This window comes from Hemitrygon akajei, chromosome 13, assembly GCF_048418815.1.
Source record: "Hemitrygon akajei chromosome 13, sHemAka1.3, whole genome shotgun sequence".
Taxonomy (NCBI): Eukaryota; Metazoa; Chordata; class Chondrichthyes; order Myliobatiformes; family Dasyatidae; genus Hemitrygon; species Hemitrygon akajei.
This window is the reverse complement of record NC_133136.1, coordinates 15,558,016-15,580,776: the sequence shown is the minus strand read 5'-3', so window position 1 is coordinate 15,580,776 and position 22,761 is coordinate 15,558,016. Positions and strand designations below refer to the sequence as shown.

Here is a 22,761-nt window from a genome sequence, read left to right as displayed (position 1 = left end):
CTCATGGATTCATAAACTGTTCAGAAATCTGATGGCAGAGGGGAGGAAGTAGTTCTTTAAATGTTGTGTGTCCTCAGGCTCCTGTACCTCATTCCTAGTGGCAGCAACGAGAAGAGAGCGTGCCCTGGCTGGTGGAGGTCCTTAAAGATGGATGTTGCCTTTTTGAGGCATCACCTTTTCAAAGTTCAAATTTAATTTAATTATCAAAATACATGCATGTCACCAAATACAATCCTGAGATTCATTTTCCTGTGAGCATAGTAGGTTAATCTATAGAATAATAACTATAACAGGATCAATAAAAGATCAGTCAGTGTGTAGGAGACCACAAACTGTGCAAATGCAAATATAAATAAATAACTAAAAAGAATGAGAGCACAAAATAATGAGATAGAGAGTCCTTAAAGTGAGATCATTGGTTATAGGAACATCTCAATAAGGTGTAGTTATAACCTTTTATTCAAGAACCTGATGGTTGAGGGGTAATAACTGTTCTTAAACCTGTGGAGCAAGTCCTGAGGCTCTTGAACCTTCTACCTGATAGCAGCAGTGAGAGGAGAGCATGACTTGGGTGGTGGGGATCTCTGATGATGGATGCTGCTTTCCTGTGACTAGCATTTCATGTAGATGTGCTCAGAGATTGGAAGGGCTTTACCCATGATGTACTGGCTTGAATCCACTACCTTTTGAAGGATTTTCCATTCAAAGGCATTGCTGTTTCCATACCACACTGTGATGCAGCCAGCCAATACACTCTCCATTGCACATCTGTAGAAGTTTGTCAAAGTTTTAGGTGTCATTCCAAATCTCTGCAGATTCCTAAGAAAGTAATGGGGGTTTTTTTTGCAATTGTGCTGCATCCAGAACAAGCCCTCTGAAATTGTAACACCCAGGAATTTAGGCTTGTTAACCCTCTCCACATCTGATCCTCTAATGAGGACTGGCTCCTGGATCTCTGGTTCCCCTCTGCTGAAATTTATAAACAGTTCCTTGCTCTTGCTGACATTGGTGATGTCATTCAGGGGTGGTGATGGTAGAAGTTTGAAATGACAAAATCCAACCGTATGAGTCTCCTCATATGCATGCCCGTTAAATATGAATTCTTGTAGATTGATGCTTGTGAAGGGCTCAATCTGCTGTTATACTATATTGTATTTGTAATAAGATGTGGAAGGCAAAACAATGCCATGGAACTCATGCAAGAAATAGAATGCCAGTCATTCATTAATTAAGGTTAAGGTGAGGAAGCAGTGACTGAATATCAATTCCATAAAGCCAAATATGTTTCAATCTGTGTTAGGGTTCTGAATTGAAGAGCCAATTAATTTCTCTCTCATGACATTGCCATAGGTTGCAAGCCTGTTCCATGATCCCAGTATCGGCAATGCTATTCACATCGTGCTGGTGAGACTCATTTTACTGGAGGAAGAAGAGGTACTTGTATTCTTACTTAAATTTTTGTTCGTTTCAACTATTTATTTAATCAAATTAGGTTTTGAAATAAATGTGTGTAGTTTCTAAAGATAACTTTAAATCAATAATTTATTTATGTTTGAATTAAACTCAAAGGAACAATTATTAATTATCTGCCTTTTTTTAAAATGTAATCTCTTGGACGCTGTAGGTCTTGACATTTTATTGAGGATTGCATTTCTGAATATGTTTTTCTCAGTTCTGAATTATTACGTTATTTATATTTTAGAGATGCAGGTTCATTTTTTATTTAGAAATACAGCCTTTTGGGGCCAATGAGCTCGTGTTGCCCAGTTACAGCCATGTGACCAATTAACCCACCCATTCGTACATCAAGGGGGATGTGAGGGGCAAGTTTTACTCAGATAGTCGTGGACGTCTGGAGTGTGCTGCCTGGTATGGTGGTAGAGGCAAATCTATTAGAAGCTTTTAAGAGATGTTTGAATAGGTACATGGATATAAGGAAGATGGAGGGATATGGACATGGTGTAGGTAAGAGGGATTAGTGTTCGGATATTTTTGATTTGTTTTTTAGCTGGTTCAGCACAACATTGTGGGCTGAATGGCCTGTTCCAGTGCTGTACTCTCCTATGTTCTATGTCTTTGGAATGTGAGAGGAGAGTGGAGGACCTGGAGAAAGCCCATGCGGTCACAGGGAGAACATAAAAAACTTTTTACATAGGTGACGGAATTGAAGATGGTTATTCAGTGCTGTAATAGCATTACACTCACCACTACTCAATTGTACTGCCACTCTATTGTTAATTAAAAATCATTTTCTTCTCAGTAATGCTGCTTCAAGGAACCTATACCTAATGTTCCCCTGATTTGTCCTGCCGAAGGGTTTGGGCCTGAAACGTCGACTGTACTTTTTCTCCAGATACTGCCGGGCCTGCTGAATTCCTCCAGTATTTTGTGCGTGTTACTTGGATTTCCAACATCTGCAGATTTTCTTTTGTTTGTGATTGGATGCCCCTGATAGTTTCTGAATTGAACATGGAAGGCTTGCCAGCTGTCATATGGTATTTGATAAGCAAAACAGGAAATCAGAATAATATTTGAAGAATATGACCATAAGACCAGAAGATACAGGAGCAGAATTAGGCCATTTGGCCCATCAAGTCTGTTCCACCATTTCATCATGGCTGATCTATTTCCCTCTCTGCCCCAATCTCCTACTTCTCCCCATATTCCATTGTGCCCTGACTATTAAAGCATCTATCAAGCTCTGCTGTAAATACCCAATGACTTGGCCTCCACAGTCAGCTGTGAATGAATTTCACAGATTCACCATTCTCTGGCTAAAGAAATTCCTCCTAATCTCTGTTCTAAAGGGGTGCCCTTGTACTTTGAGGCTGTGCCCGAGACTCTACAACTATCACTCTGTCCTTTTATTGAGGCTGTGTTATAAATATTTTCATTAACTTGAAATAAATTAAGCATATATTTAAAACAAATCAATGCAGCAATGCAGCAAGTTTTATGCACTTTCTAAAAGCAATGGTCAATTTCATAATTTTCCAGCAGTGAGAAATCTCTGAAGAAATCTTTCTGTAAAATGTCCATTTGCGCAATGCACAAAGTGGTCTGTGCAACAAAACTATACTTAGCCAAATCTGTAAACACACGTTCTAGTCGTCAAGAGCAGTACATTTATACCCCAATGTGTGTCCATGGTTAGAGCTGGAGTGTAATTAAACAAATCATTAATTTAGTTTCCAGCTGCTTAAATGTCAGTCCCTTATGGGATTAATTCTTGGAGTGAGTGGAAGCTGAATGGGAAGAATCCCAGCTTTAATTGGAACTTCAGGAATGGTATGAAGGCTGTGATAATAACATAATATCTGATTAGTCACCACTTAAGCTAATGAATTAATGCTTCTTCTTGCTGTAGTTTTACTCGAACATAGAACAGTACAGCACATCTGAGATGTAGTGCTGACCTATGTAAACCTGCTGCATAATTAATCCAACACTTTCCTCCTACTCAGCACATAACCTTCCATTTTACTTTCATCCAGTTGCCCATTTAAGAGCAATTTACGTGTCCGTAAAGTATCCGCCTCTTCCACCATTCCTGGCAATGTGTTTCATACTCCCACCACTCTCTATATAAAAATCTACCTCTGACACTCCTCCTAAACCTTCCTCCATTCACCTTAAAAGGATGTTATCTGGTGTTGACCATTGCTGCCCTGGGAGAAAGTTGTTGTCTCTCCACTCCATCTATGCCTCTCATAATCTTGTACGCCTCTATCCAGTCACCTTGTCACAACAAAGAGAAAAGCTCAAGTTTGCTGAACCTTTTGTCAGGAGACACATTCTCTAACCCAGGAAGTATCCTGGTAAATCTCCTCAGCACCCCTCTAGTGCTTCCATATCCTTCCTACAGAGAGGAGACCAGAACTGAACGTAATACTCCAAAGCAACTCACACAAAAACGATGTGTTGTTATCTGAGTGCCCCTGAACCTATTGATGAGAGGGGCAGAGGCTATAGAATACTTCCAATTGAGTAATTTCTCCCTTCCTGTTTCTAGCAACTATCCATCACTGAGTCAGTAGACGATCCGTCCATGGCATCCTCCCTTTCTGCTGCAGTGATGCCATTCCTTGTTAGTAATGCCATTCCTCCTCCTCTTCTACATCCCTCCTTACCCCTCTTGAAGCATCTAAGCCCTAGAACGTGAAGGAACCAATCCTGCCCTTGTGACACCCAAGTCAAGTCTCTACTAGGTTGTGGTTTGTTAAAGATGAGCTTTAATTGTCACATGCACATTGAAACATTGACACAGACAGTGAAATTTGTCATTTTGCTTCGACGACCAACACAATTCAAGGATGAGCTGGGGGCAGCCCACAAGTGTTGCCGTGGATCCTGGCAACAGCGTAGCATGTCCAGAACTTATTAACCCTAATCCATACATATCTGGAATGTGGGAGGAAATCAGAGCACCTGCAAGAAAACCATATATGGTCATGGGGAGAACATACAGGCTCCTTTTAGACTGCAATGGGAATTGAACCCTCATCTTAAAGCTGGAGCTGTAAAGCACTACACAAACCACCGTGCCACCCTCTACACTCCCTTGTTATTCAGTGATAATTACACTGAGCGTGAATGCAGTTTTTCGGTGGGTTAGATCACGCTGGCAAAATGGACTCAGCTATTTCTAAACCCAGTTCCCTTTTGCACAGGTAATGCTTGCCCAGCATCAGTTATGTACCAGGAGGCCCAAGAGACTGCAGGTACCGGAATCTGGAGGAAGAAGCAAACTGCCCAGTGAACTCAGCAGCATCTGTGGAGGAGAGGAATTTTTGAAATTTTGGTTGAACAAGACTAGGAGTTAAGAGGGAGGGTAGCTGGTTTAAAGAGGAGAAGAAGAGTAGTCTGACATGGTGGAGGCGGGTGAAGCCAAACTGGGGTAGTGGAGAGGTGGAGTTAGAAGACAGAGGCATGCAGGGGATCGTTTGAAACAGACACGGACAAGAAAGGAAAATGGAGATGGGGGAGGTGAGTGTGAAGTTGGGGTGAACTGTTGGAGGGCCATAAGTACGAATACACTGTCTACAAGTGCTGGAATCTGATATGTAGAAGCTGATCATAGAAAACTTACATGGAGAGCTGAAGGAGAGATCCTAAATGCAGGAGTTTCTGCAGATGCTGGAAATCATGAACAGCACACACAAAGTGCTGGATGAACTCAGCAGGTCTGGTAGCATCTATACCAGGGCTTCCCAACCTGGGCTCCACAGACCCCTTGCTTAAAGTTATTGGTTCATGGCATATCAAAAGTTAGGAGCCCCTGATATATGGAGAGGAATAAAGAGTCAATGTTTCTGGCCTAGACCATTCATTAGGACTGGAATAGAAGGAGCAGAAGCCAGAGTAAGAAGGTGAGGGGAATGGGAGGAGAACAAACTGGCAGGTGATAGGTGAAACCAGGTGAGGGGGTTGGTGGGGGTGGGGTGGGTGGTTTAGGGATGATGAAGTGAGAAGCGTGGAGGTGATAGGTGGAAAAGGCAAAAGGCTTAAGAAGAAGGAAACTGATAGGATATTGGATCATTGGAGAAAGGGAAGGGGGCCGGACACCAGAAAGGGGTGATTGGCAGGTGAGGAGAAGAGAACGGGTAAGCGGGCAACCAGAATGGGAAATGGAAAAAAAGAGGATTGGGCGGAGGGAGAAATTGCCAGAAGTTGGAGAAATCAATGTTCATGCCATGAGGTTGGAGGATATCCAGACAGAAAATGAGGTTTCGCTCCTTTAACCAGACTTTGGCCTCATTGCGACTGTAGAGGAGGCCATGGACCTACATGTCGGAATGGGACGTCAAATTGAAATGGATGCCCACTGGGAAATCCCGCCTTTTGTGTGCACAGAGTGAAGATGCTCAATGAAACAGTTTCCCACTCTACATCGGGTCTCACAGGTGAAGTGTTGGCTCACCTGGAATGACTGTTTGGTCCTCTGAATCGAGTTGAGGGAGGAGGTTTGACCCACTTGCAGGGATAAATGGTCTTTCCATGATTAAAAACACAAAATGCTGGCAGAACTCAGCAGGCCAGACAGCATCTATGGGAGGAGGTAGTGACGTCGTTTCGGGCCGAAACCCTTCATCAGGAGTCACATAGATGCTGTCTGGCCTGCTGAGTTCTGCCAGCATTTTGTGTTTTTATTTATTTCCAGCATCTGCAGATTCACTCGTGTTGCCTTTCCATGATTCCTTTGTTTTCTCATCCCTCCCTACTGATCTCTCTCCAGTCACTCATCTTTGCAAGCATTGACACAAAAGACCTGCAGACACTGAAATTCCAGAGAACCACACAAAATTGCCAGCAACATCAAAGGGAAGGAACAAAGAGTCAATGTTTCAGGCTAAGTCCTGGTGAAGGATCTTGGTCTGAATCACTGACTGTTTGTTCCCCTCAATAGGTACTGCCCAACATTCTGAGTTCCTCCAGCATTTTGTGCGTGGTGCTCTCCATGCATTTTTTTTTGGTGAAGATGTTATTGCCTATGCAGCGACCATTTCCACAATCACCAAAACAAATTGGTGCTTTTAGATGCAATTTACAACTTTTATTTATTAGCCACTGAAAACAAGGAGTACTCCTCACCAGTTCAGCAGAGACACAACTAAATCAGTTCCCATTGAGCTATAATATTTCACTTTTCTATCTTCTTTAAAGCCTTGGTTCTTCTATACAAGCATCGCTCCATGTTCTCTCAATAGATCACAGAGCTCTTTTGTTATGCAGACCAGCACCAGATGCTTTGATGTCTGACAGATTGAACTCTTTGTAGATATCACTGCGTGAGGTCACTTAAGAAGTAAGGTTCCTAACGTGCATTGCAATATGTTTGAGGTAACTGCAGATGCTGGAGAATGCTACTTCCATCTCTCCCCCTATGTTTTCCCTTATCTACAAGGCAAACTTTGCTGCAGTTGGTCATTGGTTGCCATGGAGAGAGATACTTTTAAGGCCTGATTGCCTCAAAAGCAGGCATTCAGGCATCAGCTGTAAGATGTAAGCTGTAACAGGTAAATCCTGTTTTAGTGCAGTGTTCAAAATGCCACAGAATTATCTGTGATTTATTTTGCTCGGTTCAGTAATTTTTTCAATACCGGTAATTTCTTTTTGGAGATCAAAGTGGATCATGTGAAACACATGTTCGTAAGGTCAAAGGATAGTGAAACCCTATTCCTAGACACACAAATGGAAATTAAATGTCTTTACAAAATGTAATACATAATTAGAGAGATTTATTGAAATATATATTCACTATGAAAGGAGTAAATCAGGCTGAAGGTAAGACCACCTTTCCAAATACAGAATAAGTATACTCAGTCCAGATCAGCTGCTCGGATTCAAAGGTTAATTGCAGTGAAGGTATAATGCAAGTGAAGTGAAGCAAGAGATATGTTTCTATAATGGAAATATTTGAGGTGTAAGAAATATTAAAAAATAATGCTTTAAGCAAATACGTAGACTGTGGAAACCTTTGATGTCTGAGTGTACTTACTTATGTTACGAGAAAAATCCTCCATTCCTGTCCAGAAGGCAAAACTTGTCCTTTGATTGCGTTCCATACCTAACATCTTTAGTTTGACACTTTACCTCAGTGTTAGAAATTGACATTTACTCATTGATGGTGGCAGGATTTATTCTTTGTAAAATTGTATTGCTTATCCAAATAAAACTAAAATACACTGAAGTAAAGGTTGTTGTGTAAAAGTACCTTCAGAGGAATGAGCGAGGAGCTGGCCAAGGTTGCTTGGAAGGGGTCTCTAGCAGAGATGATGGTAGAGTAGCGATGACTGAAGTTTGTGGAAGTACTTCACGGGACACCGAATTATTTAACCCCGATGAAGTCTTCTAAAGGGAGGATGAGGCAACTATGGCTGACAAGGGAAGTCAAAAACAGCATAAAAGCAAAAGATGGGAAAACAATATTGCAAAAAAATAGTGGGAACCTGAAGGATTGGAAAGCTTTAAAAAAAAAACTAACAGAAGGCAGTTAAAATTCACGAAGGAGAGAAAAGATGAAATATAAAGGCAACTACCCAATTGTATAGAAGAGGATATCAAAGGATTTTTCAGATACATAAATAAAGGCAAAAATTTACTTTGGATGGCTGGAAATGACACTGGAGTGGTAATAATGGGGACAAAGAAATGGTGAATGAACTGAATCAGTATTTTGCATTAGTCTTCACTATGGAAGACATTAGCAGTATGCCAGAAATTTGAGCATATCAGGGGCAGAAGTGATCGTAGTTGTGATTACTAAGAAAAAGAAGTGGTTGGGAAGCTGAAAGGTCCGAAAGTGGATAAGCCACGTGGACCAGATGGACTCCAGCTCAGGGCTAGAAAATTATTAGTGTCACACCACTCTTTAAGAAAAGAGGAAGGCAAAAGAGGGAAAATAATAGGCCAGGAAGCCTTACTCTAGTGTTCAGCAGGATTTTAAAGTACATTATTAAGGATAAAGTTTGAGGCACTTGGAGGCATACAATAAAATAGGCCAAAGTCAGCATGGCTTCCTTAAAGGGAAAATTTGCCGATCAAGTCTGTCGCCGTTCTTTGAGGAAGTAACACACAGAATAGATAAAAGTGAGTGGATGTTGTTTGTTGGTGGTTAGAGCCACAGGGTCACAGAAAACCGCAGCACAGAAGCAGACCCTTTGGCCCATCCAGTCCGTGTTGCACACTTAAACTGCTTAGTCCTATCTACCTACACCTGGACCATAGCCCTCCCTGCCCTCCCATCCATGTACCTATCTCAACTTCTCTTGAACGTTGAAATCACAATAGCATCCACCACTTGTGCTGGCAGCTCATTTCACACTCACACCACTCTCTCAGTGTAGAAGTTTCCCCTCTGTTCCCCTTAAAGTTTTCATTTTTCAGAGTTCTGAAGGCTTTTGATAAGGTGCCACACGTGAAGTTGATATTACAAGAAATATACTAGCATAGGTATAAGACTGGCTGGCAGAAGGCAAAGAGTAGGAATAACGGAGGTCTTTTCTAGTTGGCTTCTGGTGGCTAGTGGTGTTCTGCGGTGGGTGGTGTTGAGTTCACAGATGATGTAAGGATAGGTGGAGGGGCAGGTAGTGTTGAGGAAGCAGGGAGTTTGCAGAAGGATCTGGACAGGTTGGGAGAATGGGCAAAGAAGTGGCCGATGAAATATGGTGTAGGGAAGTGTATGGTCATGCACTTTAGTAGAAGGAATAAAGACATAGACTATTTTCTAAATGTGAATATAGTTCAGAAATCAGAGCTGCAAAGGGACATGAGAGTCCTTGTGCAGGATTCACAAAAGGTTAACTCCATTAATAATGGAATGTTAGCATTCATTTCGAGAGGACTGGAACACAGGAGCAAAGATGTAATGCTGAGGCTTTACAAAACGTTGCTCAGACCACCTTTGGAGTACTGTGAGTGGTTTTGGGCCTATATCTAAGGTAGGATGTGGAGACCTTTCAGAAGAGATATATGAGATTGATTCTGGGAATGAAAGGGTTAATGTTTGAGGAGCGTTTGATGACTCTTGGCCTGTACTCATTGTAGTTTAGAAGGACAATTGACGTCTCATTCAAATCTACTGCATATTGGAAGGCCTGGCCTAGTTTAGACCATAAGATCATAAGACATAGGAGCAGAATCAGGCCATTCAGCCCATCGAGTCTGCTCCGCCATTCCATCATGGCTGATCCCAGATCCCACTCAACCCCATACTCCTGTCTTCTCACCATATCCTTTGATGCCCTGACCGATCAAGAAACAATCAACTTCCACCTTAAATATACCCATGGACTTGACCTCCATCACTGTCTGTGGCAGAGCATTCCACAGATTCATTACTCTCTGGCTAAAAAAATTCCTCCTTACTCTGATCTAAAAAGCCACCCATCAGTTTTGAGGCTGTGTCTTCTAGTTCTGGACACCCTACCAAGGGAAACATTCTGTCCATATCCACCCTTACTATTTCTTTCAGCTTTGATAGTTTTCAACAAGAGCCCCTTCATTCTTTTAAATTCCCGTGAGTGTAGGTCCAAAGGCTGCCAAATGCTCCTCATATGTTAACCCCTTCAATCCTAGAATCATCCTTGTGAACCTCCTCTAGACTCTCTCCAATGACAACACAACATTTCTGAGATATGGGGCCCAAACCTGTTGATAATACTCCAACGGGAGTTTGTACGCTCTCCCCATGACTGGGTAGATTTGTTGCAGGTACTCCAGTTTCCTGCCACAGTCCAAAGATGTTCCAGGCAGTAGGTTTGTTGGTCATTGTAATTTGTCCTGTGATTAGGCTAGGGTTAAATAGGTGGGTTGCAGGGTGACTTGGCTCATTGGACTTACTCTGCACTATATCTTTAAATAAATAATAAATAAAAGATTTTGGAAAAGTTCTACAAAACAGCTTGTTGTGTTCATTTATGTAAATTATATTCATCAAATTGCTGCTTCTGGTAGTGTTTTGTTTGAATAACGTTGTTGCAATCCTTTACAGAAGGAACTAAAAATCATTCATCACGCTGACCATACGCTTTCCAGCTTCTGCAAGTGGCAAAAGAACGTCAATCCTAAGAGCGACTCCAGCCCAAATCATCACGATGTGGCCGTGTTGTTGACTCGGTTAGTTTTTTTCAAATTATTGATAATAAAAAATCAAACTCGGCAGCACAAAGGGCTGGATTTTTAAAAGGGAAAATTGCTTTGTGTATTATTGGTATCACATCCAACAAGGGTAATAGTGCAGTGCAGGGGTTCCCAACCTGAGGTCCACAGACCCCTGGGTTAACCGTAGGTGTCCATGGCATAAAAAAGGTTGAGAACCTCTGGTGTAGAGGATGGGGCCCTACAACTTGCCTTCACACAGGCAGGTCGTGTAGGGGGCACTTCCATATTTTCCTGTAAATTTCCAATTGTAAATTCCAGCAGGTAAACTTGCATGATTCCGGTATCTAACAACAAAGGATGCTTTGTTATATTATCCTTCTCCTTCAAGCTTTTTCATGTCCAGATCTAAACCCCCCCCAGTACTACACCTCCTTCACCCATGCACATGCACCAACCCACTGACCACTGAAAGAGTGGGAGAAGGACTTTGATTTGCTCCCAACTGTGGTGCCCATAGGTCCCAGTTTTGCTGATGTTCTGCAAATGAATTTTAAGTAACTGAAAAGTGGCAACATTACATACTATAGAACATAGAACAGAACAGCACTTGCCAAAACGCTGTAAGTAACCACATCCACTGCTTTACCTTCATCGATTTGTTTTGTCACCTTTTTAGATTACTACAAAGACGGTGTAAGTTAAATACTTCTGCCTAGGTGGAGCTGAATGAGGTGTAGAATCGTGTGGGTGGTGGGGTGGAGATACATCTCTACCAAAGGAGGTGTAAGGCACTCCTTCCCTCTGTTAGCTTGCAGGTCACCCTTGAACAAGGTGTAGCACCTGCTTAGCCCCCAATCAAGGTCATTTGACCATGGGAGCTGGTGGTAGATGGTTGTATGAGCACATCAGAAGTCCTGGTTATGTGACCACTGACGCCAGGCGGACAATCTCTGAAGGATATTGATAATGGCTGGGGTCACCCATCTTGTAAAGACACTGCCCAGAGGAAGCCAATGGCAAATCACTTCTGTAGAAAAATTTGTCAAGAACAATCATGGTCATGGAAAGACCGTCATTACCTATGTCATATGACACGGCACATAATGAATGAACAAATGACAGAACCATGGAAGGAAATTAATGGTGTGGAAAGAGGCCATCATGTCCATTAGGTTTATAGTATAGGTACATTGCTTAAGATTTCAACTGCTTCCCCATGTTAGGCCCATGGCAGTGCAGAGTGCAGGTCTCCATGTGGTATGTGTGTACAGCTTAAATATCACAAAGATTTCTGTTTCAAGCAATGTATCCAGAACACCACTGTCCATTGAGTGAAATAATTTTCAAACAGGGATATAGAAGCAAGAAGTTAAGGTTCATTTTATTTTATTTATTTATTATCAAAATATACAACTCTGAAATACTTCGCTGAGTAGTCATGAAACCAAAAACGAAAAGAAAGGTAGCACGATCATCAACCCTCAAATCCCACCTCCCCGCACAAAAAACATGAACAAAATGGATCAGGCACACCAACCCTCAAATCCCTCCTCCTGCACAAAAACAAGACTAAAATGGTGCAGGCACATCAAACCCCAAATTCCTCCTCTTCCTCAAAAACAAGACCAAAACGGAACAGGCACACCAACCCTCAAATCCCTCCTCCTACACAAAATAATTGAGAAAGACGGGGTAAATAACACAATGTTAAAAACTATGAGACTGAAAGAGAAAGCCTGTAATCCAAGTCCACATCGAAAATGCTGCAAACCTGGGCAACATTGTCCAGGCATCGCGGCACGCTTTCCTCTCTCCCCAGCAGAGTGATCAAAAGGCAGACAGCCAGTGCTTACTCTCCACACTCACCTCAATGCTTTAATTTCTCTCGTCACTTTAATCTGCGCACAATGGAAGCTTTAATTGGCAAGATGGAGTAAAACATCGTCTTGTGCCCCTATCCTGCAGCTTTCCCGCCATGAGACTCATGTACGCGGCTTCTACCTCCCAGAATCCTCTCAGAGACCGCAGAGTGCTGGAACACCCAACTGATCTCCAAACTTCCGCACTAAATATTCAGAAGGAGGTGAATCCAAGCTTCTCAACATCAGTGCTAAAATCGGAGGAGTTAAGGATTTGTGGTGTTACTTTTGACACATCACAAAGCAGCTTCTCATAACATACCCTCCTCCAATCCTCCCACTTACCTAGCTTCACCCTCTCACCTGGACTCCTCTATTACCCATAAGCCCATGCTCCTCACCTTTCCCCCACCCTTTTATTCTATCTTCTGCCTTCTTTCTTTCTGCTGAAGGGTCTCAGCCCGAATCACTGACTCTTTATTTCCCTCCATAGATTCTGCCTGATCTGCCGAGCTCCCCGAAGTCTTCATGTTTTATTGTTTTACAACATTGAATCACGGTGGATTTAATTTGGCTTTTTGACACTGATCAACTTTTTGACACTTATCACGTCAAAGTGAAATAATCTCTACAAAGTGATCTAAATTAATTATTAATATAAAACAAAAAATAATTGATTGCATATGTATTCACCCCCTTCAAATTGGACACACCAAATTATCACTTGTTCAACCAGTTTAAAAGTCACATCATTAATTAATTAGAGATCACCAGTGTGTAGTCAGGTGTTTCGACTGATTGTAGTAAAAATGGACTTGTGTCAGGAAGGTCCAACTGCTAGTGAATCAGTATCCTGGCAACTACTACATGATAAAGACAAAAGAGCTCTCCAAGCACCTCTGCGGAAAAGGTTATTGAAAAGCACAAGTCAGAAGGTGGCTACGAGAAAATTTCCAAGTCACTGAATATCCCTTGGAGTACAGTTAAGTGAATCAACGGGAAATTGAAAGAATATGGCACAGCTTTAAATCTGCTTAGAGCAAGCTATCCTCAAAAACTGAGTGACCGTGCAAGAAGGGAAGTAGTGAGGGAGGCCACCAAGAGACCTATGATAGCACTAGAGGAGTTCCAAGCTTCAGTGGCTGAGATGGGAGAGACTGCGCATGCAACAACTGTTGCCCAGGTGCTTCACCAGTCGCAAGCTTTATGGGAGAGTGGCAAAGGGAAAGCCACTGTTGAAAAAAAAATCACATGAAATCTTGGTCAGAGCTTGCTGGAAGGCAGGTGGGAGACTGTGAAGTCAGCTGGCAGAAAATTCTATGGTCTGATGAAACCACCAAAATTTAGCTTTTTGGCCATCAGACTAAATACTATCACGAGGAAATCTGCAGATGCTGGAAATTCAAACGAGATCTGAAACGTCGACAGTGCTTTTCCTTATAGGTGCTGCCTGGCCTGCTGTGTTCCACCAGCATTTTGTGTGTGTAGACTAAATGCTATGTTTGGCATAAGTCAAACATCACACATCATGAAAAAAATACCATCTCTACTGTGAAGCATGGTGGTGGCTACATCGTGCTGTGGGAATGTTTCACTGCAGCAGACCCAGGAAGGCTTGTGAAGGTAGAGGGTAAAATGAATGCAGCATACTACAGGAAAATCCTGGAAGAAAACCGGACTGTCCTGTCTCCCTTTCTCTTCACCATCTACACCTCGGACTTCAACTACTGCACAGAGACTTGCCATCTTCAGAAGTTTTCTGATGACTCTGCCATAGTTGGATGCATCAGCAAGGGAGATGAGGCTGAGTACAGGACGATGGTGGGAAACTTTGTCACATGGTGTGAGCAGAATCATCTGCAGCTTAATGTGAAAAAGACTAAGGAGCTGGTGGTGGACCTGAGGAGGGCTAAGGCACCAGTGACCCTTGTTTCCATCCAAGGAGTCAGTGTGGACATGGTGGAGGATTACAAATACATGGGGATACGAATTGACAATAAAGTGGACTGGTCAAAGAACACTGAGGCTGTCTATAAGAAGGGTCAGAGCCGTCTCTATTTCCTAAGGAGACTGAGGTTCTTTAACATCTGCCGGATGATGCTGAGGATGTTCTACGAGTCTGTGGTGGCCAGTGCTATCATGTTTGCTGTTGTGTGCTGGGGCAGCAGGCTGAGGGTAGCAGACACCAACAGAATCAACAAACTCATTCGTAAGGCCAGTGATGTTGTGAGGGTGGAACTGGACTCTCTGACGGTGGTGTCTGAAAAGAGGACGCTGTCCAAGTTGCATGCCATCTTGGACAATGACTCCCATCCACTCCATAATGTACTGGTTAGGCACAGGAGTACATTCAGCCAGAGACTTATTCCACCGAGATGTAACACTGAGCGTCATAGGAAGTCATTCCTGCCTGTGGCCATCAAACTTTACAACTCCTCCCTCGGAGTGTCAGACACCCTGAGCCAATAGGCTGGTCCTGGACTTATTTCCACTTGGCATGATTAACTTATTATTATTTAATTATTTATGGTTTTATATTGCTATATTTCTACACTATTCTTGGTTGGTGTGGCTGTAACAAAACCCAATTTCCTTTGGGATCAATAAAGTATGTCTGTCTGTAATGCAGTCTGCAAGAGAACCATAACTTCGGAGGATTTTTTTCCCATCAAGACAATGACCCCAAGCATAAAGCCATAACTATACAGGAATGGCTTAATGACAATAAAGTTAATGTCCTGGAGTGGCCAAGTCAGAGTCCAGACCTCAATCCAATTGGAATTTATGACTGGACATAAAAAGGGCTGTTCACTCATGATCCCTATGTAACCTGACTGGGCTTGAGCAGTTTTGTAAAGACAAATGGGGAAATATTGCATTGTCCAGATGTGCAAAGCTGATGGGGACCTATTCACACAGACTTGAGGCTGTAATTGCTGCCAAAGGTGCATCTACTAAATACTGACTTGTCGGGGTGAGGTATTATGCAATCAATTATTTTGTGTTTAATAATAGTAATTAATTTAGACCAATTAGTAGAAATCTGTTCTCACTTTGACATGAGTCGTTTTCTGTTGATCGGTGTCAAAAAAGCCAAATTAAATCCACTGTAATTCAATGTTATAAAACAATAAAACATGAAAGCTTTCAAGGAAGATGAATATTTCTATAGGCACTGCATATGTTGCAGTAATTTACACTTTTATTATGTATTGCACTGTACTGCTGCCACAAAACAAAAAAATTCACAGCATATTCCTGTGATTTTAAACTTGATTGTGATCCCATCTGTGACCAACAATCATTCCAAGGTCAAAATCACTTACGGTAATCACCCTTCTTTTCTGTTCCGGTGTTTGGTCTAAAAAGCAAGTAAATGTCTTGACCCTGCCTGCATGCTTTTATCCAGACATGGTCAAAAGGTTTGGGCATTCAGCATTTCCGTAGACTTTCTACCATCAGGTGGGAAATTCCAATGCATAAGAACAAGAATGGGAAACAATTTCTTCCCTCAAGCTTCTGAACTCCCTGCCGCATTGCATTCAAAGTGTCACTGGTTAATCTGTGCCTTACAATATTTAATCTCTGCACTTTAGTTTGTTTTTTTATGTGTAACTCATCTGTAGATTTTATCCTTACTTTCATAAGTAGTTGTGTGTTATGTGTACTACTGTGCTTTATACCCTGGCTCAGATAAAACATCTCGCTTGATGGTATACACATATATAGTTAAATGACAAACTTGACATGACCTGACTTGAGTTGCTGCCATATGATTGGCTGATTAGAAATTTGCATTAACTACCTGGTGTACAGGTTTACCAAATAAAATGGCCACTAAGTGTAAATTGTTTGTATTATGTCTCTGAGCGCTTTTAATATCACAATGTGTTATGTTAAGAATGAAAAGAAAATTCTCCTAACTATTTCTGCTTGGTGCATAAGACCATGATTTTAAACTATTCTGTTGAAAAAAAGTGAAGTTAATGGAAGAAATATGGTATAAGTGTTTTGTTTACACTGTTACATTCCAGTTAACATTGATGAAAGTGGCAGCATATGGTGGCATAAAGATCTACAGAAGTACTTGTGCATGTTTAAGTTATAGCAAATGAGGACTTTTTGGCTGACTTTTAAATGAGCTAACTACCATTTGTCTGCAGGAAGGATCTCTGTGCTGGGATGAATCGTCCTTGTGAAACGTTAGGGCTGTCTCATGTCTCAGGAATGTGCCAACCACATCGAAGCTGTAACATTAATGAGGATTCTGGCTTACCAGTGGCATTCACCATCGCACATGAGATTGGCCACAGGTATCTCGTCCCTTATAAACCAGACGGTGTAATTATGTACAGATTTCATTTCGTGCTATGCAGATCTGCCACAGCAGAATTAGTTAGAATTATTTGAATAAGCTGCCCTCCATCGAGAGCCTCTCCACTGTACTGCAGCTGCTGGAGATTAAAGTTATCTTGCATTTTCATCCTTGGTTGCTAGCCAGTATCAAGCACTGTGCCATAACCATTAGGAGAGCAAAAAATTAAACTAACTTAAATAGTCACACGTTGGTGTGCTGGCAGATGACTGTATCACAAAGCTGCCTGTAAGGGGAAGGTTTTGTACGTTTTTCCTATGACCATGTGGGTTTCCTCCAGGTGATCCAGTTTCCTCCCATGATGCACGACATACTAGTTGCCAGGTTAATTGGTGGTTGTGCTAAATCAGGGGATTGCTGGGGGAAGTGGTTTGAAGGGCTGGAAGGGTCTATTCCTCACTGTATCTCAATGAATATAGAAATAAAAAGAGTCAGAGGGTGCAATAGAAAATCAAGGATCAACTTTATTTGCCAAGTCCATTTAAATGTATTATGAATTTGCTGTGCTGTGTTGATGTGACATGCAATAAAAACAACAGCAGTCAACAATTATAAGAATAAAAAATTATATAAAAATAATCTTGTAGAGATGAAAAAAATGTGCATGTATGTGCATCATGTATTTACAATGTAAACAGCATTATAAAAAGTGGTTTAAAGTATTTACTCTGCAGTGACAGCAGTAATAAATAGAGGGGTGTGTGGCTGTAATGGTTAATCAGATTTACTGCCTGGGTAAAGAAGCTTTTAAGATGGTGTGAAGTTTTTCTTTTAATAGCCCTGTACTGCTTCCCAGATAGTATCTTTTGGAAAAGGCAGTTTGCCGGGTGATTAGTGTCGGCAATGTTTTTTTCTGCCTGCTTTTTTGTTTCGGCCGCATACTCTACAACGTCCTGCAGTGAGCAGATTTGATGTAGTTATACGAAATTGTGAAGGGTATAGATAGGGTAAATGCAAGCAGAGCTTGCGTGTGAGTAGAACTAGAGGTCATGGGTAAATGGTGAAATATTTAAGGGCAACATGAGGGGAGGCTTCTTCACTCAAATGTTGGTGAGAATGTAGAACGAGCTGCCAGTAGAAGTGGTGGACGCAGGTTTGAATTCAACATTTTAAAAGATATTTGGGTAAGTACATTGATTGGAGGGGTTTAGAGGGCTATGGTCCAGGTGCAAGTTAATGAGAATAGGCAGAATAATAGTTTGGCATGGACTAGATGGGCCACAAATCTCTGCTGTAGTGCTGTGTGACTCTTATAACTCAAAGCCATTATGATATGGGAGTGCTCGGTAATGGTATGTTCTAAAATATTATGAGGATAATTTAAAGTTCAAAGTACATTTATTATCAATGTATGTATAAATTATAGAACCATGAGATTCATCTCCTTACAGGTAGCCACAAAACAAGAAACCCTAAAGAACCCATTTAAAAAAATAGACTAATGAATATCCGATGAGGAGGGAAATGAAAGCAATTGAAAATATATCGAAAAACACTAGATTGTGCAGATGCTGGAAATTCAGAGCAACACATACAAAATGCTGGAGCAACACAGAATATTAAGCAGCATCTGTAGAGAGGAATAATGTATATAGTTGACATTTTTGGCCAGGACCATTCATCGGGGTTGGAAAGGAAAGCGGGAGGAGCCAGAATACGAAGGTGGGGGAGAGGATAGAGTACAAGCTAGAAGGTGGTAGGTGAAGCCAGGTGAGGGGGATGGCTGGTCAGTGAAGACAGGAAGGATGAAGTGAGAAGCTGGGAGGTGATAAGTGGAGAAGTTAAAGAGCTAAAGAAAAGAGAATCTAGTAGGAGATAAGAGTGGACTGTGGGAGAAAGGGAAGGAGGAGAAGCATCAGGGGAAGGTGATGCTTCTATACTGGTACTGCTCCCCAACTTTTCCTTCGCTAAATTGACAACTACATTGGCGCTGCTTCCTGCACCCATGCTGAGATCATCAATTTCATCGACTTTGCCTCTAACTTCCATCCAGCCCTCAAATTCACTTGGTCCATCTCAGACACTTCCCTCCCCTTTCTTGATCTCTCAGTGTCTATCTCTGGAGACAGACTGTCCACTGACATTTCCTATAAACCCACTGACTCTCATAACTACCTCGACCATGCCTCTTTCCACCCTGCCACATGCAAAAATGCCATTCCCTATTCCCAGTTCCTCCGTCTCCGCCGCATTTGCTCCCAGGATGAAGCTTTCAGTTCCAGGACATCTCAAATTTCCTCTTTCTTAAAGGATCGTGGTTTCCCTTCTGCCGTCATCAATGATGCCCTCACCTGCATCTCCTCCATTTCCCACACTTTGGCCCTCACCCCATCCTTCTGTCACCACAACAGGGATAGAGTTCCTCTTCTCCTCACCTACCACCACACCAGCCTCCGGATCCAGCATATTATCCTCCGCAACTTCCACCACCTTCAACAGGATCCCACCACTAAGGACATCTTTCCCTCTTTACCCCTCTCTGCTTTCCACAGGGATCATCCCCTCTGCGACTCCCTGGTCCACACATCCCTCCCCACAGATCTCCCACTTGACACATCCCTGCAAGCGTAAGTGCTACACCTGTCTCTATACCTCTTCTCTTGCCACCATTCAGGGCCCCAAACAGTCCTTCCAGGCGAGGCAACACTTCACTTGTGATTCTGTTGGGGTAAGCTATTACATCCGGTGCTCCCGGTGCGGCGTCCTCTACATCGGCGAGACCCAACACAGATTGGGGGACCACTTCGTCGAGCACCTCCACTCCATCCGCCACAACAGACAGGATCTCCCGGTTGCCACCCACTTCAATTCTGCTTCACATTCCCATTCTGATATGTCCATACATGGCCTCCTCTACTGCCATGATGAGGCCAAACTCAGGTTGGAGGAGCAACACCTCATCTACCGTCTGGGTAGCCTCCAGCCTGGTGGTATGAACATTGAATTCTCCAATTTCCGGTAATTCCCTCCCCCTCCCTCCCCCATTCCAGTTTCCCTCTGCCTCCTCCTCGAGCTGCCTATCACCTCCCTCGTTCCTTACATTCCTTCTTCACCTTTCCTGCCTATCCTCTCCCCCACCCCTTGATCTTTGCTCTTTCTAGTTTTTCACCTGACACCTACCGGCTTTCTCCTTCCCACCCTCTCCCCACCTTATTTATAGGGCCCTTCCCCCTCTGTCTTCAATCCTGACGAAGGGTCTCGGCCCGAAACGTTGACTGTTCGTTTCCACGGATGCTGCCTGACCGGCTGAGTTCTTCCAGCGTGTTGTGTGTGTTGCTTTGACCCCAGCACCTGCAGAGTATTTTGTGTTTCACTGATTCTATTATGTTTATTGTATTTACTGTGAATGCCCACAAGAAAATGAATGTCAGATTTATATATGGTGACATATATGTACTTTGATGATAAATTTACCTTGAACTTTGAAATTGAGGCTCATGCCATCAGATTGAAAGCTACCCAGATAGAGTATGAAGTGTTGCCTCTCCAACCGATCAATGTTGTAAATTATTTTCCTCTAGAAATAAATAAAAAGTATTTGCAATAAGAAAACAGAATATAATTTGAAAACTTCCTGAAAGAATGTTGATGTATCTTCTGAAATTTCTGCTGTTATCTTTGCAGTTTTGGAATCCAGCATGATGGTCAGGGTAATGACTGTGAACCCACGGACACTCACCATTTCATTATGTCACGACAACTACAGTATGATCAGTCTCCTCTTATTTGGTCACCTTGCAGCAAAGATTACATCACACGGTTCCTGGAGTGAGTCATTAATTTATACCTGACATTTATATATTTTGAATTAAATAGTCCTATATTTTATTTTTAGTTTTGCCTACAACTTGCCTCATTTTTCATGGAGAAAATTGTTCTGCTGTGACATGGCGGGAGACAACTTTATGGAGCAGATATAACTGGGAGGAACGATTGCAAATGAAAAATTGCAAAGCTGCAAAGTATCTTGAAATTCTTTTCAGATTTCCTTTGGTGAATTCTAAAATGATAAGATCAGAACCACTACCTGTAATACCTCCAGAAATTTTGTTAGGATTTTGACAGCTGGGCTGCTGAACAGCACATAGTCTGCAGTGTCTGGTATCTCAAGAAAGAACAAAAATGAAAATCAGAAGTAGTTTTAAAATTCTACTTCAAAGCTCAATCAATAAGCAGCATTTTTGTGATCAATACAACGTTAAAAAAGTGTATTGAATGTTAAAAGGTATTTTACCTTGTGGAAACAGTTGCTGTGCATGATTTTGAAGATAATTTATTGGTAGTATTCACTCATGATAAGCTGTGACCAGCCTGCTTGGGGTCTCCAACAGTCTCGTAAGACGCGCCCCCCTCCATCTTTTTTTCAGCTGATCAGAGAGGTATGGGAAGAGGAGAACGCGGCGAAGACGTGGGAGGACTCAGTCAGCAGGGTACAGTCCTCGGTAGTGGTCCCCTGCGGTGAAGTGACCACAGATAACCTACCCCGGGGAGCGGTAGAACGGAGATATGTCAGCTGTTAGCAGCGGGTGTGACCCCTCCCCCCCATGTGATGGAGCTAACGGGGGGCAGATTCCCCAAGGGGACGAACAATGCGGAGGGCTGCTGGCAGCAGGTGTCACGTCAGAAGGAGAGTGAGTGAGCCCCCGGGTACCTCAGCAGGGAGAGTCGTTGGGAGAACCTAGAGGAGACCCAGTGAGGGAGTGGCCTGGTGTCTCTGGGGGAGCACGTTCCCAGCAATATACCAAGCACCACCTGAAGGAGAAAGACCCTATTCCTGAAGGCTTAGTGGGACCATGCTCCAGTGTATCGCTACGGATAGAGGATATTTACACTAAAGCCATACTCAACACCGGGTCGCAGGTCACGTTACTGTACCGTTCATTTTACAACCGGTATCTAAAGCATTTACCCTTGACACCATTCAGCACACTGGAGATCTGGGGTCTCAGTGCTGGTGATTATCCATACGATGGTTATTTTGTCAGTGAAACTGGAGTTCGCGGAGTGTCTGAGGTTCTTGATACAGTGGTGCTGGTTTGTTCTGACCCTGTTGAGATGGGCCGCGTCTCAATTCTAGTGGGGACCAACACCCCGCTTGTGAGGAGGCTTATGGGGCCTGCAAGGAGAAGGCAGCTGAGAGCTTTGGGGGAAATTGTCCGTGCAGGTGGTGTTCCAAGTTGCTTTTGAGGAAGTGCGTGTCAGCATTGAGCTGGATACCGAATTTAAACGAGGGACTGTGTGGTTCACCCAGTCGAAGCCAATGGTGGTACAGTCCGGAGGAGTAGCGAAAGTAATGGGGACCCCCAGAGTGGCTGAGGGCAAAGCCCTCATAAAGGACACTCCGGAAGACCACGAGGGGGAGTCGGGTTTTCCTGCTGGGGGACTGGTGATGCCCGAATTGCAGAAGCCCTCAGTTGTACAGGTGAGCAGGATGGCAGTGATCGTCAGGAACAGTCCAAAGAGGGAGGTCTCCTTCAAGCGGGGGATGCCCCTGGCGTATTTACTCCCGGTGATGGCAATGTCTAATGCCCTGATGAGACACACTGGGGAGAAACTATTGGAAAAGGGGGGGGGGGGGGGGAAGTTTACCGCTGAGTCATTCAACTTCGGGGACTCCCCAGTGCTGCTGGGCTGGAAAAGGAGGCTGGTAGAGAAGATGTTGAAGCTGGAAGGTGTCTTTTCCACAGGCGAGTTTGATGTGGGTTGTTCCAAGAGCACTCGTCACACTCTCCGGGTGAGCAAGGACACCCTGTTTAGTGAGAGGTCGTGGCGACTGGCCCCTGCAGATATGGAAGACGTCCGGCAGCGTTTGTGTAAGTTGAAGGAAGCTGGGTTCATCACTGAGTCCCGAAGCCCCTATGCATCCCCAGTAGTAGTGGCACGGAAAAGGAATGGGAAGGTACGCGTGTGTGGACGATAGGACTC

At 43.0% G+C, this 22,761-nt stretch overlaps 1 protein-coding gene across 1 annotated transcript in view; it reads left to right on the top strand.

Annotated features, from left to right (window-relative positions):
- The window catches only part of LOC140737658 (A disintegrin and metalloproteinase with thrombospondin motifs 12-like), a 615,581-nt gene that overhangs the window by 226,762 nt on the left and 366,058 nt on the right, over positions 1-22,761 (top strand). The window contains exons 5-8 of the mRNA XM_073064184.1: positions 1,351-1,434; positions 10,493-10,617; positions 16,625-16,774; positions 20,461-20,604. Coding sequence (XP_072920285.1) covers positions 1,351-1,434; positions 10,493-10,617; positions 16,625-16,774; positions 20,461-20,604 — 503 coding nt within the window. The remainder of the gene's footprint in view (positions 1-1,350; positions 1,435-10,492; positions 10,618-16,624; positions 16,775-20,460; positions 20,605-22,761) is intronic.